The sequence below is a fragment of the Leopardus geoffroyi genome, chromosome D4 (genome assembly GCF_018350155.1).
Source record: "Leopardus geoffroyi isolate Oge1 chromosome D4, O.geoffroyi_Oge1_pat1.0, whole genome shotgun sequence".
Classification (NCBI taxonomy): Eukaryota; Metazoa; Chordata; class Mammalia; order Carnivora; family Felidae; genus Leopardus; species Leopardus geoffroyi.
In genome coordinates this window covers 44,087,258-44,103,677 of record NC_059342.1, presented here as the reverse complement: position 1 = coordinate 44,103,677, position 16,420 = coordinate 44,087,258, and the positions used below count along the sequence as shown (strand labels likewise).

The following is a 16,420-nucleotide window of genomic DNA, read 5'->3' as shown; positions in this document are numbered from 1 at the left end:
AGAAGCGGTAAAAAGAGATCAGAGGTTTCCAAACCTTTAAGCTCTATAGTTAAGAGTCACGTATGGTTTGCCTCCCTTTTATTTTTCCTTTCCCCTATGTTTATCTATTTTGTTTCTTAAATTCCACACATGAGGGGCGCCTAGGTGGCTCAGTCGGTTAAGTGACTGACTTTGACTCAGGTCATGATCTCGAAGTTCATGAGTTCAAGCTCCAGGTTGGGCTCTGTGCTGACAGCTCAGAGCCTGGAGCCTGCTTCAGATTCTATGTCTCCTTCTCCCTCTGCCCCTACGCCACTTGCACACTGTCTCTCTCAAAAATAAACATTACAAACATTTTTTTCCACATATGAGTGAAATCATATGGTATTTGTCTTTCTCTAACTTATTTCGCTTAGCATAATACACTCTAGCTTCATCAACGTCATTGCAAATGGCAAGATTTCATTTTTTGATGTATGTATCCATCGCATGTATCTATGTATATATGTATGTATACACATACCACACATTCTTTATCCATTCATTAGTCTGTGGACATTGGGTTCTTTCCATAATTTAGCTACTTTTTATAATACTGCTATAAACATCAGGGTGCATGTGCCCCTTCAAATCAGTAATTTTGTATCCTTTGGACAGATACCTACTAGTGCAATTGCTGGGTCATAAGACAGTTCTATTTTTAACTTTTTGGGTGTCCATACTATTGTCCAGAGTGGCTACACCAGTTTGCATTCCCAACAGTTTAAGGGGGTTCCCTTTCTCCACATCCTCACCAACATCTTTCCTGTGTTGTTAATTTTAGCCATTCTGACAGGTGTGAAGTGGTATCTCAATGTAGTTCTGATTTTTATTTCCCTGATGATGAGTGATGTTGAGCATCTTTTCATGTGCAAATTGACAGAATTGAAAGGAGAAATAAACAGATCCACAATTAAAGAGAGTCCAACACTCCTCACTTAGTAATGAGAATAAGCATACAGAAAATCAGCAAGAATACATAATATTTGAAGAATACTATCATCTCGACATAAATGATATTTATAGAAAAGTCCACCCAACAACAGCAAAATACAAGTTCTTTTCAAGTGCACATAGAACATTCACTCAGAGAAACAAGATGCTGGCCCATAAAACAAGTCTGGATAAATTTTAAAAAATATAAATCATACACAACATGTTCTCTGACCACAGTGGAATTAAATTTGGAATCAGTGATAGGAAGACATCTTATAAAATTCCATAAGTATTCAGAAATTAAAAGACACTCTTCCAAATAATCCATCAGTCAAAGAAAAAAAAATCACAAGAGAAGTTAGAAAATATTCTGAGCTGAATGAAAATAACAGAAATTAGGGTACCTGGGTGGCTCAGTCAGTTGAGCATCCAACTCCTGGTTTCAGCTCAGGTCATGATGCCAGGGTCATGGGATGGAGCCCCATGTTAGGCTCTGTGCTGAGCATGGAGCCTGCTTGGGATTCTCTCTCTCTCTCTCTCTCTCTCTCTCTCTGTCCCTCTCTGCCCCTCTCCCCCACTCGTGCTCTCTAAAATTATAAAAAAAAAAATTTAGGGGCACCTAGGTGGTTCAGTCGGTTAGGCATCCAACTTCAGCTCAGGTCATGATCTCACAGTTTGTGGATTCAAGCCCGCATCAGGCTCTGTGCTGACAGCTCAGAGTCTGGACCCTGCTTCAGATTCTGTATCTCCTCTCTCTCTACCCCTCCCTGATCACTTTCTGACCCTCTCTCAAAAATATTTAAAAATTTTTTAATTAAAAAAAATAACAGAAATTAGCGTGTAAAATGCAGCTAAAGTAATGTTTAGAAGGAAGTTTATAGCTTTAAGCACTTATATTAGAAAAGAAATTTTTATTTATTTACTTACTTATTTAATTTATTTAAAGTTTATTGATTTTGAGAGACAGAAAGAGTGTGCACATGCATGCAAGCAAGGGACGGGCAGAGAGAGAAGGAAAGAGAGAACCCCAAGCTGGTTCCTTGCTGTCAGCACAGAGCTGGATGCAGGGCTCAAACTCACAAACACCCAGGTGCCCCAGGAAACAGGAAAGTTTTTAAGTCAGTGATATAAGTGTCCACCTTAAGATGCTAAAAAAAGAAAAACAAATTAACCAAAGGTAGAGGAAAAAAATAAAAAGAGCAGAAATCAATAAAATGGAAAATGGACAAGCAATAGCAATAAAAAAAATCAATAACTCTAAATCAAGAAAAAAGTGAAAGGTGAAATTACTAACATGAGGAATGAAAGGTATACTGTTAGATGTTAAAAAGATCACAAGGAAATATTATAAATATTTTCTTTCACACAAATATATTCAACAACTTATTTGAAATGGTCAAAATGTTTAACACACAAATTACCAAAACTGAAATAAGAAGAAAGAGAAACTCTCAATAGCCCTGTATCTAAGGATTGCCTGCAACCATCAGAAATACGAGGAGGCAAGGAAAGAATTTTTCTTAGAGCCTTCAGAGGGAGCATGTACCTGCCAACATCTTGATTTCAGACCTCTAGTTTCCAGAACTGAGATAGAATACATTTCTGTTCTGTTAAACCACATGGTTTGTGGTAATTTGTTATGACAGTGCTGAGGAAACTACTACACATGTGAATAATATGCTAGAGGTAATGACATAAAAAATGTATTACATTTAATGACTGACTTATTGTTGCCTCTTATTGTGGGGCTACTAGAAATTCTAAATTACATTATATTTCTAGTGAATACTACTGATCTAGCAGTGGCAATAAGGCAAGAAGAAAAAAAAGGCATACGCTGGAAATAAGAAGCAAAAATGGCTTTCTCTGCAGACATGACTGTGTATGAAGAAAATCGTAAGGAATCTACTTGAAAGCTACTAGAATTAAAAAGTGAATTAAAAAAAGGGAATTTAGTAAGACAACTAAATCAATTGTATCTTTTACAATATCAACAAAAGTTGAAGAAAAAAATTTTAAATACAGTTTCATTAACAATGGAAAGTATCAAAAAACATTAAATACTTCAGGATAAACTGAACAAAATATATACAAAGCCTATAAAAGGAAAATCACAAAAACATTGCAGAGAAAAAAAACTAAAGAAACCTAAATAAATAGAGAGATATAACATGTTAAAATATCAGAAGTCTCAATATTATTAAGATGTCAATTCTCCTCATCAGACTTTTCGTAAATACTGACAAGCTTAGTCTATAGTTTATATGAAAATGCAAAAGATCCAAAATAACCAAAGCAATGTTGAAAAAAGACAATGTTGAAGGACATACGCTACCTGACTGTAAGGCTTACTATAAAGAAATAAAGACAATATAGTATTAGTATAAGAATCTAGGCCAAGAGAGGCGCCTGTGTAAATTCAGTCAGTTGAGCAACTGACTCTTGATTTCAGCTCAGGTCATGATCTCCAGGTTTCTGCCATCAAGCCTTGAACTGGGCTCTGTGCTGCCAGTGTGGAGCCTCCTTAGGATTCTCTCTCTCCCTCTCTCTCTGCCCCTCCCCTGTTTGCATGTGCATGCGCATGAGCTCGCTCGCGTGCTCTCTCTCTGTCGCTCTCTCAAAATAAATAAATATTTAAAAAATACATACACCAACGGAACAGAAAAAGAAACTAGAAATAGACCCACACTTACAAAAAATAAAAAGGAGTCAGATCATATACAACCTCCAAAACTAGTAAGGGAAACAAATATGAAGGCAGGTAAGAAAAGAAATTCTACAGAATAAAATAACTAAGTGGAATGATAATAACTTTTCCCCCTAAATAGACAGTGTGATCAGGAAAAACAGCTCAGAAAAACTAACATGTAAATGGAATAGCATAAACAAGGGCTCTAAGAGAAAGAATCTAAAAGTTAGCTGGTGTGACAGGTACACACTGGACAAGAAGACAAGGAGAAGATATGGCTAGAGACAAGGCTTCTGAGCCAGAGTAAATGTATGTATTACATGATAGTTCTCAATGTATTCATTTTTTCCATCCCTACCACTGCTGTTCTCAATTCTCACCTGGATGCCCTCAAGATCTTCTGACTGATGAACTTGCAGCCTCACTCAAGCTGCTTTCCCAAATCCATCCTTCATACAATTGAGCCAAAGATATTTAACAGCCTAAAATCATTACATGGTTTTCTGTTCCCTACAACGTACAGTCTCAATTTCTTATTTGACTTTTACGACCCTTCATGACATAGCCCCTGCTTTCCCCTCCAGCTTACTCTCCACTTCCCTCCAAACTACCTGTGCCCCCACACTACATTACTTGTATTTTAATAAAATCCACCATGTTTTCATTACTTTGTACCTTTCATATCATTCTCTGAGTTTTAAATCAAATGCCTCCTTCTATGTAAATTTACACTCTCTAATCCACACCAGACACAGTTTAGGGACCTCCCCCTGCTCCTATAGAGAAGTCTACTCTATTCTGGATATGTCATGTTGTAGCTATGATATTTATTTATAAGACTGTTTATCTTACTAGTTTTTAATATTTAAAAAAAACCTTTTTTAATGTTTATTTTTGAGAGAGAGAGAGAGAGGGAGAGAGAGTGTGTGAGCAGGGGAGGGGCAGAGAGAGAGGGAGACACAGAAACCAAAGCAGGCTCCAGGCTGAGCTGTCAGCACAGAGCCCAACGAGGGGCTAGAACTCACAAAGGCGAAGAGATCATGGCCTGAGCGGAAGTCGGATGCTTAAACGACTAAGCCACCCAAGTGCTCCTTAGCCATTAATATTTAGACTGTATGTTATTCATCTTTTATCCCTAGCAGATAGCACAGTACCTATTTAACAGATTCTTTTTTCCATAATTAAAAAGAGACTCATAACATCTATGCTTTTAGGATCTAAGTATCCCTAAATTAAGATACACTTGATCTTAGCCAAAAGGCCGAGAAGCAATCCCTAAATTAAGATATATATGAACTGCATATACACAATAAAAAACCAGATTCAAGGAATCATATAAAATATTACAAAGACTTTTAAAATCCTATAAAATTACTCTTGTATAAGTCAAAAGATTTTAAATCTAGATTTGTAAACAGTAGATTTGGTTGAAATAAGATACACTGAAAAACATTTATGTCCCACAATACTACTTTATTTTATTTATTTTTCACAATATTACTTTAATTATTAAGAATTCCTTTTCAACAATAGCCAAATTATGGAAAGAGCCTAAATGTCCATCAACTGATGAATGGATAAAGAAATTGATTTATATACACAATGGAATACTACTTGGCAATGAGAAAGAATGAAATCTGGCCATTTGTAGCAACGTGGATGGAACTGGAGAGTGTTAAGTGAAATAAGTCATACAGAGAAAGACAGATACCATATGTTTTCACTCTTATGTGGATCCTGAGAAACTTAACAGAAGACCATGGGGGAGGGGAAGGAAAAAAAAAGTTAGAGAGGGAGACAGCCAAACCATAAGAGACTCTTAAAAAGTGAGAATAAACTGAGGGTTGATGGGGGGGGGGGGGGGGGGGGGAAGTGGGTGATGGCATTGAGGAGGGCACCTGTTGGGATGAGCACTGGGTGTTGTATGGAAACCAATTTGACAATAAATTTCATATTAAAAAAATAAAATAAAATAAAATTAATTCCTGCAAAAAAAAAAAAAAAAAAGAATTCCTATAAGAGGGGCAGGCGCCTGGGTGGCTCAGTAACTAAAGCCTCCAACTCTTCATTTCGGCTCAGGTGATGATCTTGTGGTTTGCAGATTCGAGCCTCTGGTCAGGGCTCTACGCTGATAGCATGGAGCTGCTTCGAATTCTCTCTCTCTCCCTCTCTCTCTGCCCCTCCCTCACTTGCATGCATGTACACTCAAAATAAATAAACTTAAAAAAAAAGAATTCCTATAAGAATATTACTTATTATATTTTTAAAGTAAAATTAGTAGACATAGAAACTTGTAAGTCAGTAATAGGGAGAACTGTGAATTTATATTTTGATATGTACTCAATAAATTCAAGTCATACACATCTACAGCTTTTCATCTTTAATTCTGTTTTCAATTGAATACTATATTATAGGAGCCCTAATAATCCACTGCAAATGAAACAGTTCAAAGAATGCTTACTCCCTCAAAAGTTTAAAAAGTAATTTGGTTTGAACCATCATATTAGCAAAATGATTTCATTATCACATCATTTAAGAGTAATAAAGTGGAATTAGTAAAATGCTAAAACACATAGAAATAGTTAAATCCACTGTGAAACAGTAAAACTTTGGACTATTACAAAACCATAAAATAATATTAATATGCAGCACCAGGGGAAAATGTGATGTTTAAAAAGACAACTATATGAATATTACCCACAGAATCATACACAAGTATAGGTAGGATTGGTATATTTTACTGATTAATATATTATACAAATAGAATAAGAATACAGAAAAATGTAAGATATGTGAGAATCAATTTTTTTCCCTTTGGAATTTCCTTTAATCATGTTATATTTCTTTCCAATAAAAAGTTTTCAAGCAGCACATTAAGCTCTATTACACTTATTTATATGTATTACGTACTGCCATAAGTAGAAAAAAATTTTAAGTTTATAAACTACCTAATTTCATCCCAAAATATACTGTTTGAATTTTCAAATAATAAAATTATCTGATTTTGGAATTTCCTACAATCTGATGCTAAACCTACACTTTTACGCTCGCTGTACTGTGTAAAATTTTCCCCAATTTTTAACCCTTACAAAGGAATCTTCCATCCCAACAAGGCATCCCATTTACTGAGTCGGTCAAACCGACCATCTGCAAGAGGAGAGAAAACTCCTGGCACCAGCTGAGAGAAGATGAAATTTTAATTCGTGTATTAGGAAAGCTTATTTGCCCTCACTAACCAAATTTCAGCAAGCATATTATATCGGAAATTGAAATTATAACAGAAATTCCCTGCTGCAAATCAGAAAGACCAAATAAGACAACCTGCCTCTGACTCAGCAGCTTTCTTTTTCTTTTCAACCTGTACATAGACTAAGACTGAAACCTAACTTTCTAACTGAGCAGCAAGAAGAGCCAATGCAAAATCAGTAACTATCCAGGCAGGAAACTCCAAAGAAAATATGACATGTTCTGGTCATAACTGAAAGAGACATAAAGAGCAACGGTGCCTTTATGTTTCTTTATCATGCAAAAATCCCTTGTGTATAGCTACAAATTAGCTTTTATTGAAGATACTTAACATGTTTCTTTATAGAGAGCACCTCAACCAAATAACCTTCTAAGTCTGGCAATGTGAATTTTTACAGCCTACACATCACTGCAGTTCCTTGTAATTTAAAACATTTGCGTTTTAAGAACACTCTCCACACACCATCTCTACTGCCAATTTCTTCAGCTTGGAAACTCAAGTTTATACTACAAAATACTATGTTTACTCTCAACAACAGAATGCTCTCATTTACAAATTATACAAGAGTAAATTACTCCAAGATACAACTTCAACATTTCTAACATCATCGCTTTTCTATTATCCAAATTAACAAGTCTAAACAGTAGTACACTAAGTGAGGTACCATGGCCAAAGTCACCTGGCCTATTATCAGTTCACTAAAATCTGTAATACAAAAAATCAACTCTTTTGCAAAATTGCCACAGGAGATATCAATGTAGGGGAAAGTGTGGATTGAGTTTGCCATTGCTAGAAAAAGGAGTCAAAGCAAGCCTGTATGAGGCAGATCATCCTCATGGATACAAATCGAAATTCATTTCTGAGTCTCCAGTCTCACACCAAGACAGTTAACCAACTTTTTAACAGTAATACAAATAACAGGGCAGAAAATAAAATATAAGGGCTTTTTTTCATGGTTATATTGATCAAGAACTGACGGGCAATCTTTAATGCTCAAAGATAGTTTCCCTTTTGATAGTGATTTTGCTCTCATGTGCACACAGATCATCATAAACAATGCGCTTCATTTCACACCATAGCCTCAGATCAAGTACTTCTAGAAAACTTGGCGTCTTAGCACTAAAATTCTTTCCTATATTCTACTATATCCTTCACCTTCTAAACCGGAAAGGAAGATCTATCCCCACGTAAACTGGAGTCTAGCGACTTAACACGAGTTTGCACACGATTAAAGTCTCAGTAAATCAAATTCCCAGATTACAGTGCTTGACAATCTCTCTTCGGCAAAAACACACACAGTTCATTACTGGAGATGACACTTAACCCTCACATTTGCACAAGTGACTTCGGTAACTGCCCTAAATTTTCCCGTGTGGGAAAAAACACACACACACACACACACACACACACACACACACACACATAATGGGACCGGGCGGGGGTACTATTTAAAAACTGGGTCATTCCTTATTTGTTCTGATGAGACGGTCCTCGGGAGGGAAAAAGGTTCACGAAACATCCAAAGAAAAAAGAAAGTACAGCATCCTCGGTGTAGAAAAGTTACAGCTCTTTACACAAGTCAGCTCTAGGGGCTCATTAGTTGGTTTTATTTGTGTTTAGTCACTCGGAGTTGAATGGAACCAGTCCTCCGAAAAGTCATTCCCCACAAGGAAGCCCTGAGGTTCAGCCACGGTAATGCAGAGGAGGAAATGCCCTCAATTCACCTGCGACACCTGCCCGGGCCCCCAGGTCTCTCCTAGCGCCCAGACCCCTGCCCCAGCTCCCCGCCCCCTGTGCCCCAATCCCCGCCCTCTCCCCGCCCTGCCCCCTCCCAGACGGCCGTCGCCCCGGAGGTCCCCAGGGCCCAGACCCCTCGCGCGTCCTGCGAGTGGCTCTCTGGAGCCTGGACGGGCGGCGCGGGGAGGCCCGTCCTGGCGCGGCCTCTCCCCCATCATCACACCCCGCAGGCTCCAGGGACTCCCCGCCCCCGGAAACAGCGGAGAAACTAGGCCGGGAACGCCAGCCCTGGCCACTATCCGCCTCCTTGGCTACCCCCCGCAGGCGGGCCATCGGAACTCAACCCTCCGAGTTGCTACCTGTCCGGCGCCCTCTCAGCCCGGGAGCGCGGGCCGAGTGGAGGCGCGCCGCAGGGTTCGTCCGCGAAAGGCCCTCCACCGCAGACTCACCTGCCGCCTGCTCCACCTTCAGTGCCACCCAGACACAGCCCCTTGCTGGGGCATGAAAGCGCCGGCTACGCGGCCTGCGCGCCCTCGCCACAGCCGGGCGGGGGGACTTGCTCCCGCGGCCGCCGCCGCCACGGCCCGATCTGCGCCTGCGCCGCCTGACGGGCTCGGTCTCGAGGGGCGCCGCATGCAGCGATAACGGCCGGGAGCGCGAGCTCGCGCGGGCGCCTCGGCTTTCCCGGGTCCGGCGGTGCGGGCGGCGGGTCGCCTAGTAGCAGCCGGCTGCAGTGCCGCCCCGACAGCTGACGGCCATATTCCTGTTCCCTTTTCTTTTTTTCTCCCCCTCCTTCCGCCCTTTTCCACAGAGCAGCACTTTCCTTTTCCCCCTCCCTCTCCCTTTCCTACTGCGGGGGTGGGTGGAAAAGGGCGTGGGGGGAGGGGTGGAAAAGGGAGGCCGCGGGGGCGGGGCAGTGCTAGAGTCCCGCCCCCGGGGAGGGCCGAGGCCGCGCGGTCACTGCTCCCCTCCCCCCGCCTCCCGCCGCGACCCCCGCGGGGCGCGAGGTCCCAGCCCGGCCCCCTTGGAGCCCCTCCTCCGCATTCGCTCCGCGGGTCCCTCGCCGAAAAGGAGCTGGGAATGAAGGAAGGGCCCAGGGCGCTACTCTGCTTCCCTTCTTGCGGGGCTCCGACTCTGTGTGGTGTGGGTTTATCGCCCCGGCCTCAGGCAGGTGGCGGCTGCTCCTCTAGGGTTTATCAAAAACGGGGAAAGGGACGCCGAGTCCCTCAGCCCTGGGAGAAGAATGCTGAGCGGGATTCACGTCTCTGGACGAGAAGTTTTCCTTTCCGGGGTGAGAACTGAAATTTCCACGCATGACGGGGGGCGCCTCTGAGGCCGGATAGAGACCCGCCGACTGGGGCTTCTCGAAGTCCTTTTCCGGCTGCAGCGCCCCAAGAGAGTCCTTGGCCGCGCTCCGTGTCGCTACCTGGGCCGAGATTTCGGGATGGGGACTCCGAATGTGGAAATGGGTTGTTTAACCAGTTCTCTCCTGCCTCCTAAATTTAGGCTCCGTGTCTACATGGATGCACGCAAATTCCTTTCGCCTCCATGCAAATTTTGCAAAATATTTTTGACAACATTTGGGAGTTATTCCAGTGAGAAAGAATAACAATTAGTTATTCAGGAAGAAGCAAGTGGTTTGAAACGATTTTTACCTCCTGGCAAAAAAAATAAAAGTAAATGGCGAATGATTTCACAGATTTCATGACAGGTCAAATTTAGAACTGGTAATATTTGTGTATATCTGATGAGTATATACATATATAATGATCATTTTCCTGAGAATTACTTTCTTGATTCAATCTGCCCTTTTGCCAAAAAGTGTAAGATTAGACCTCGGTCATGAGCGCCTTGTTGTCCGTTTACTTTTGAAGTTTATTGTATATACGAATGGTTTGAGTTTTGCAGCCAATAGCAGAAACCGTTTTTTTTTTTTTAATGTTTATTTATTCTTGAGGGAGAGAGAGAGAGACTGTGAGTGGGGGAGGTGCAGAGAGAGAGACAGACAGACAGACAGACAGGCAGAATCCGAAGCAGGCTCCAGGCTCTGAGCTGTCAGCACAGAGCCCCACGCGGAGCTGGAACTCAGCATCCCTGAGATCATGAGTTGAGGTCAGAGGCTTAACTGAGCCACCTAGGCACCCGGAAACTGTTTTCTTAACTACATTAGCAGTCCAAATTGATTCTGTAGAAATGCATAGCAGTGGAAATAATGCTAATTTAAGTAATAGTCTGGAGTGAGTTTGAGCCCAGTGGACCCATCTTTGACAATCTGGACAACTAGGACTTGAACAGTTAGCTTATGGACTTCTTGTCCTTACTTTCTCAAGTCATATTAATTAATTGTTTAAAAGCATTTAATATAGACAAGATGTCTTAATGGGTAGATTTCATTAACACAGATAGTCTTTTTCTTCTTGGTTTTTGCAACCACAGAAATAAAAAATGGAAGAAGCCAGTGTATCTCTTCCATTTATTTGACAGATTTTTCTCAATTTGCAATGTGGGTTTTAACTTTGTTCATTATTTTAATTGCCCTATAGATGTATAGTAGATTTTCATTATCATTGTCTACCTAAAATTTCATGAATGGGGGCACCTGGGTGGCTCAGTGGGTTAAGCATCCAACTTCGGCTCAGGTCATGATCTAGCAGTTCCTGAGTTTGAGCCCTGTGCTGACAGCTCAGAGCCTGGAGCCTGTTTCAGATTCTATGTCTCCTTCCCTCTCTGCCCCTCCCCTGATCATACTCTGTCTCTCTCTCTCTCAGGAAATAAATAAACATATTTTTTTTTTTAATTTCATGAATGAACTTGTATACTTTGGGCCCAATATTTTTGTTTCAGTAGCTTTTCTTGGATCTGAAAGTCCTTAATTCAAGGACCTTCTCAACTGCAATCTTTTGTATCCAGAATTGAAATAAGTTCACTTTAATTTTTAACATGTAAATACTTGAGTCTAAAACATGGGAGGGGAACTGGAGAGCCCAATAACAACATAATTGTTATAATCCTTATAGTATGGTTTCAGCTGAGCCTTTATAGATGCAGGAATGCATAGGAGAATCGCTCAGCCCATTGAAGAGGAGAATACAGACATCTGATTGGGCATGGTCACTGCAGATTTCTGGGGATGAGCAACGCAAAAGAGTTTAATGGAAATGCTGAAAATTTTCTTGAAATAAGCAAAATTTTTTCAGTGCTACAGCTTGCCAAGTGATTGTCCTCTTCCTGTTTGTTCCCTTGAAAAACTTCTAAACATTGGTTTTCACAAGACTATTCAAAGAGCTTTACACGTCTGTACTCCTTTTTATCTGTTTTATTCAACTCCATATTTAACAGAAGCATTATGAATCTAGCAGTTTACTCTGATTATTGTAATTAATTATTTTTGCAATTTCTTAATGTCTGAATTCCATACTAGATTGTAAGGCCTGTGAGAGCAAGGTTCACATGTCACATGTGTACTCACATGTCATATTCTCTTTCAAATTCAGAATAGCCAACATATGATCGACTTTTTTAAAAAAATTATTAATTATTGATTTTTGAGAGACAAAGCATGAGTGTGGAAGGAGCAGAGAGAAAGGGAGATACAGAATCAGAAGCAGGCTCCAGGCTCTAAGCTGTCAGCACAGACCCAGATGTGGGGTTCGAACTCACAAGCCGTGAGATCCTGACCTGAGCCAAAGTCAGAGGCTTAACCAACTGAGCCACCCAGGTGCCCCATTATATGATAGACTTTTAAAAAGTATTTGATGAATGACTGACGTAAATCATGGTTCCCTCACTTTCTTTCACTTCTCTGGCAAGTTACTTAATGTTCCTTATGTGTAAAGTGGGTAAAATGATATTCACAAGAAGTAAGATCATTTATTAATTTATAATAAGCTATAATGTCAAACAGACCAGTCTAGTAATCAATACTTAGCATATGTGATAGGCAGCCTTTCATTGTACCTTACAATGATCTCTGCCTCCTGCGTTATGCCCTTGTGTAATCTCCTTACATTGGGTGTGGGGTGGGCTTATTGACTAGCTTCTAACACACAGAATACATCAGGAGTGATGAGATGTCTCTAACAAGATGAGGCTATTAAAAAAACCTGTGGCTTCACTCTTGGATTCTTTCTCTCTTATCCTCCTGGATTGCTTACTCTAGGGGAAGCCAGCTACCATGTCATCAGGCAGCTCTGTGAAGGAGTTCAGAAGTGTATCCTTGCCAAGTTGAGCCTTGAGAGGACTGTGGCCACAGCCAACACCTCTATTTTAGCCTCCTGACAGACCCCGAGCCAGAATCACCCAACTAAGCTGCTTCTGCTTTCTTTACTCACGGAAACTGTGAGATAAATATTTCTTGCGGGGTGCCTGGGTGGCTCAGTCGGTTGAGTATCCGACTCTTGATTTTGGCTCAGGTCATGATCTCACAGTTCGGTTTGTGAGTTCAAGCCTAGCATCAGACTCTGCACTGGCAAGATCAGCTTTGGTGATTTCATAATTGAGTATGGAGGAGAAACTCATAAATTCTTAGCTCTTTATTTTCCCAGTCAAAATAAATTAACTCTCGATTCTCTAGGATAGACTCCACAGCATGCAAATCTGATCCTGATCTCTACTTTCCGATGTATAATCCACATGTTCTACACTGGCGAGTTATTTGGGTCCAGCCCCTTACTCTTCATTTCATTTTTGAAAACATAGGATTTGAAGGCCTGTTGATTCATGCCCACAGGCACTCTGATATACTTCTGGAAAGGGTTTTAAGTAAGAATGATATCAACAAACACAAGATCTGCATTATTCATATGATATCTAAATGACCCAGTGTGTCCTACTCTCCACAGGGAGCATTAGCACACTCTCTTTGTGCCCCCCTCCAGTATCTTTATCTGGCTGTGGACTCTGTATCATCATTCACAGAATGGCCTCATCGAGAGTCTTTTGGAGTTACTCAGCATATTCTTCATCCAATTCTCTTTCTAGGCCTACGGGCCAAACATAGCTGGACTAGCAGTGTGAAGGACGAGCACAAGGCTCTTGGTCTTGAGTCAAAGTGGAGTAAACGATCCTGAGAACAATGTCCTAACATCATAAAGAAGAGTAGGGATTAACAAAGGGAGAAAAACAGAGAAAGAAATAATGGGTAGAGAGGTTGACAAGAAGACACCTTATATGAATATCTGAGACACAAGACCAGCTGTCCATGGCTGGATTTCATGGGCTCCCTACAGGATTTTAAGTCGAGGGCATAGTCCTCTACCCTCAGGCTTTCCCCACTCCTGGGGAACAGTGTCTGGGCTCACTTGAACACCACTCTAGCACCCAACACCTCCAAATATGGTTAGTCTCCCTAACTAACATACGTCTACATTCATCCATCCAGGTAAATTCCTAGTTTCCCACTTTTACTGTTGCCTATCCTGACTAGAGTTCAACTCTAACCTGCTTACCTTTTTCTGAGCCTTAATTCTTTTATTCCTCACATCATAGCAAATCATCCTGACCATAGGTCAAGAAATATATGTATTCTGTATTTCAAAGATTAATTAAAAAAAAAACTTTTATTAAGAAAAAAAACAGGGGTGCCTGCGTGGCTCAGTGAGTTAAGCATCTGACTTCGGTTCAGGTCATGATCTCATGGGTTTGAGCCCCACATTGGGCTCTGCACTGACAGTGTGAAGCCTGCCTGAGATTCTGTCTCTCCCTCTCTGTCTGCCCCTCCCCCGCCTATTCGCTCTCTCTGTCTCTCTGTCTCAAAATAAACTTTAAAACAAAAGAAAATAAAACAATAAATACAAACATAAACAAAACTAATAGTATGATGAACTCTTCTGTGTTTATCACCCAGCTTCAACTCATAGTTAGTCTTGGTTTCATGTATCCCCTTCCTCACGTCCCTCTCCTCACCAAGTATTTTGAAGCAAATACTTGACATTTCATTTCAACTGTAAATACTTCAGCAGGTAGCTCTAAAAAATAAGGACTTTTTTGGGGTGTCAGGGTGGCTCCATCAGTTAAGTGGCCGACTCTTGATTTCTGCTTAGGTCATGATCTCACAGTTGTGGGATTGAGCCCTTTATCAGGTTCTGTGCTGGGCGTGGGGCCTACTTGAGATTCTCTCTCCCCTCTTCCTCTACCCCTGCCCTATTTGCATGCACACAGACTCTCTCTCTAAAAAAAAAAAAAAATAAGAAAAAAAGATAAGGACTTTTTAAAAAACATAAGCACAAGGCCATTCTCATCACTAAAAATTATTTTAATTAATATTTTACTTTATTATGGGGCACCTGGGTGGCTCAGTCATTTGAGCGTCGGACTCTTGATTTCCTCTCAGGTCATGATCTCACGGTTTCGCGAGTTTGAGCCCTGCATTGGCTCTGTGCTGACAGTGCAGAGCCTGCTTGGGATTGTCTCTCTCTCTATCTCTCTGCCCCTCCCCTGCTTGTTCTCTCTCTCAAAGCAAACTTTAAAAAAAATTATTAAGGATGTTTCACTATTCAGATCAAAGACCCTATAATACATAACAATCAGAGACTGCCTAAAAAATCTCAAAATTAATAGCCAATTTCTAGCTTATATTTAATGTGAGTTTAATAAGCACAGTATTGTTTTACATGCCCTGGCAAAAAAATAATTGGGATCTGGTGCCGATACCCTTTAACACCTACTCAAATTTTCCCCTACTTTCATGGCTCCTTTCACACAGAAAAGGAGAAAATGACCTGAATACTAGAAGCTATCACTAAACCAGAATAATTTCAACCTCTTTTTGTTGTTCTCCCAACTCTAGTTCTCTAGCCCAATTTCTCTGAGCTATGTACTTAGCCATCAAACTACCTCCAGTGTCTAAATGATATCTAACATTTTACATGTTCAAAACACAACTCTTATTTCCCTCCCTACATGGCATCTCCCCCCAAATATTCCTTTTTAAGCTACCTCATTTCATTATATGGCACCACAATCTATCTATTTTGCCAAATGATGTCCTCTTCAACCCCCAGATCCAAAGATGGATCACTTGAACTAGGGGTTAGGGAAGATGTCATTTGGCAAAATAGAGAAGAAATGGAGCTGGCATCAGCATTGGGAGAACTGTCCAGCACTCTCAGAGGCCAGTACTGGGGGAGCCACAAAAGGACCATTGCCTACAGACCATTGGTTGCCATTTAGTGGTACACAACAGGCAGTTATGTGACATCAAATGAAGCAGTCACCTCAGCTGTGTGTCTGACCATTGAGGCATGTGGTCTTTCCATTGGCATCAGCCTGCATATAGCCGTGACTCTTTTTTTTTTTTTTTTTTTTTTTTTTTTAAGGGCTTGAACTCACAACCTTGAGATCTAGACCTGGGCTGAGATTAAAAGCCGGACATCTAACTGAACCACCCAAGCACCCCTGTGACTCTTGACTAAAAGAATATAAGCCTGTATCCTGAGATTTGAACACCTAACCACATTGTGCATGTAAACAACAGCTTTTTTTAGTTTTCCAGGATCAGGTCAGAGGGACTCGACACCCAGAAAGACAGTAATGGTATAGAAGGGAAAGCTTTGGGAGGGACTGGGCAGAGATAAAACCATCACCTTACAGAGAAAATATGTGTTAGATAAGCTGTATTCAGGCATGACTTACAGTGCTTTTGACCACGAGTTCAATGTTAATAAATCAATGATATATATTAAATAAGGTTTCTTTAAACAGAAACACACATAAAATGAGGTTATATGTTGATTGGTTGAAGCAAATGTGAGCAAAGTCTCTCAGGAAAATATTTCTGGTAGGAACAATGGTTA

The 16,420-nt window shown here is 40.8% G+C and overlaps 2 protein-coding genes across 8 annotated transcripts in view; one reads left to right on the top strand and one right to left on the bottom strand.

Annotated features, from left to right (window-relative positions):
• Positions 1-9,178, bottom strand: part of DENND4C (DENN domain containing 4C) — a 124,218-nt gene extending 115,040 nt beyond the window's left edge. For all 7 annotated transcript variants that reach the window (XM_045469357.1, XM_045469358.1, XM_045469361.1 and 4 more), the window contains exon 1: positions 9,077-9,178. The gene's annotated coding sequence lies outside the window, so the exon portion shown is untranslated. The remainder of the gene's footprint in view (positions 1-9,076) is intronic.
• On the top strand, positions 8,586-16,342 carry LOC123592708 (basic proline-rich protein-like). Its single transcript, XM_045468059.1, has 3 exons — positions 8,586-9,918; positions 15,944-16,228; positions 16,262-16,342. Exon 1 carries the CDS (start codon positions 8,586-8,588, stop codon positions 9,270-9,272), a length of 687 nt encoding a protein of 228 aa, XP_045324015.1. The 3' UTR covers positions 9,273-9,918; positions 15,944-16,228; positions 16,262-16,342.
• Positions 16,343-16,420: the final 78 nt, after the last annotated feature.

Coding starts and splice junctions, on each gene's coding strand:
- LOC123592708 (XM_045468059.1), top strand. CDS start 8,586: ATGCAGAGGAGGAAATGCCCTCAATTCACCTGCGACACCTGCCCGGGC.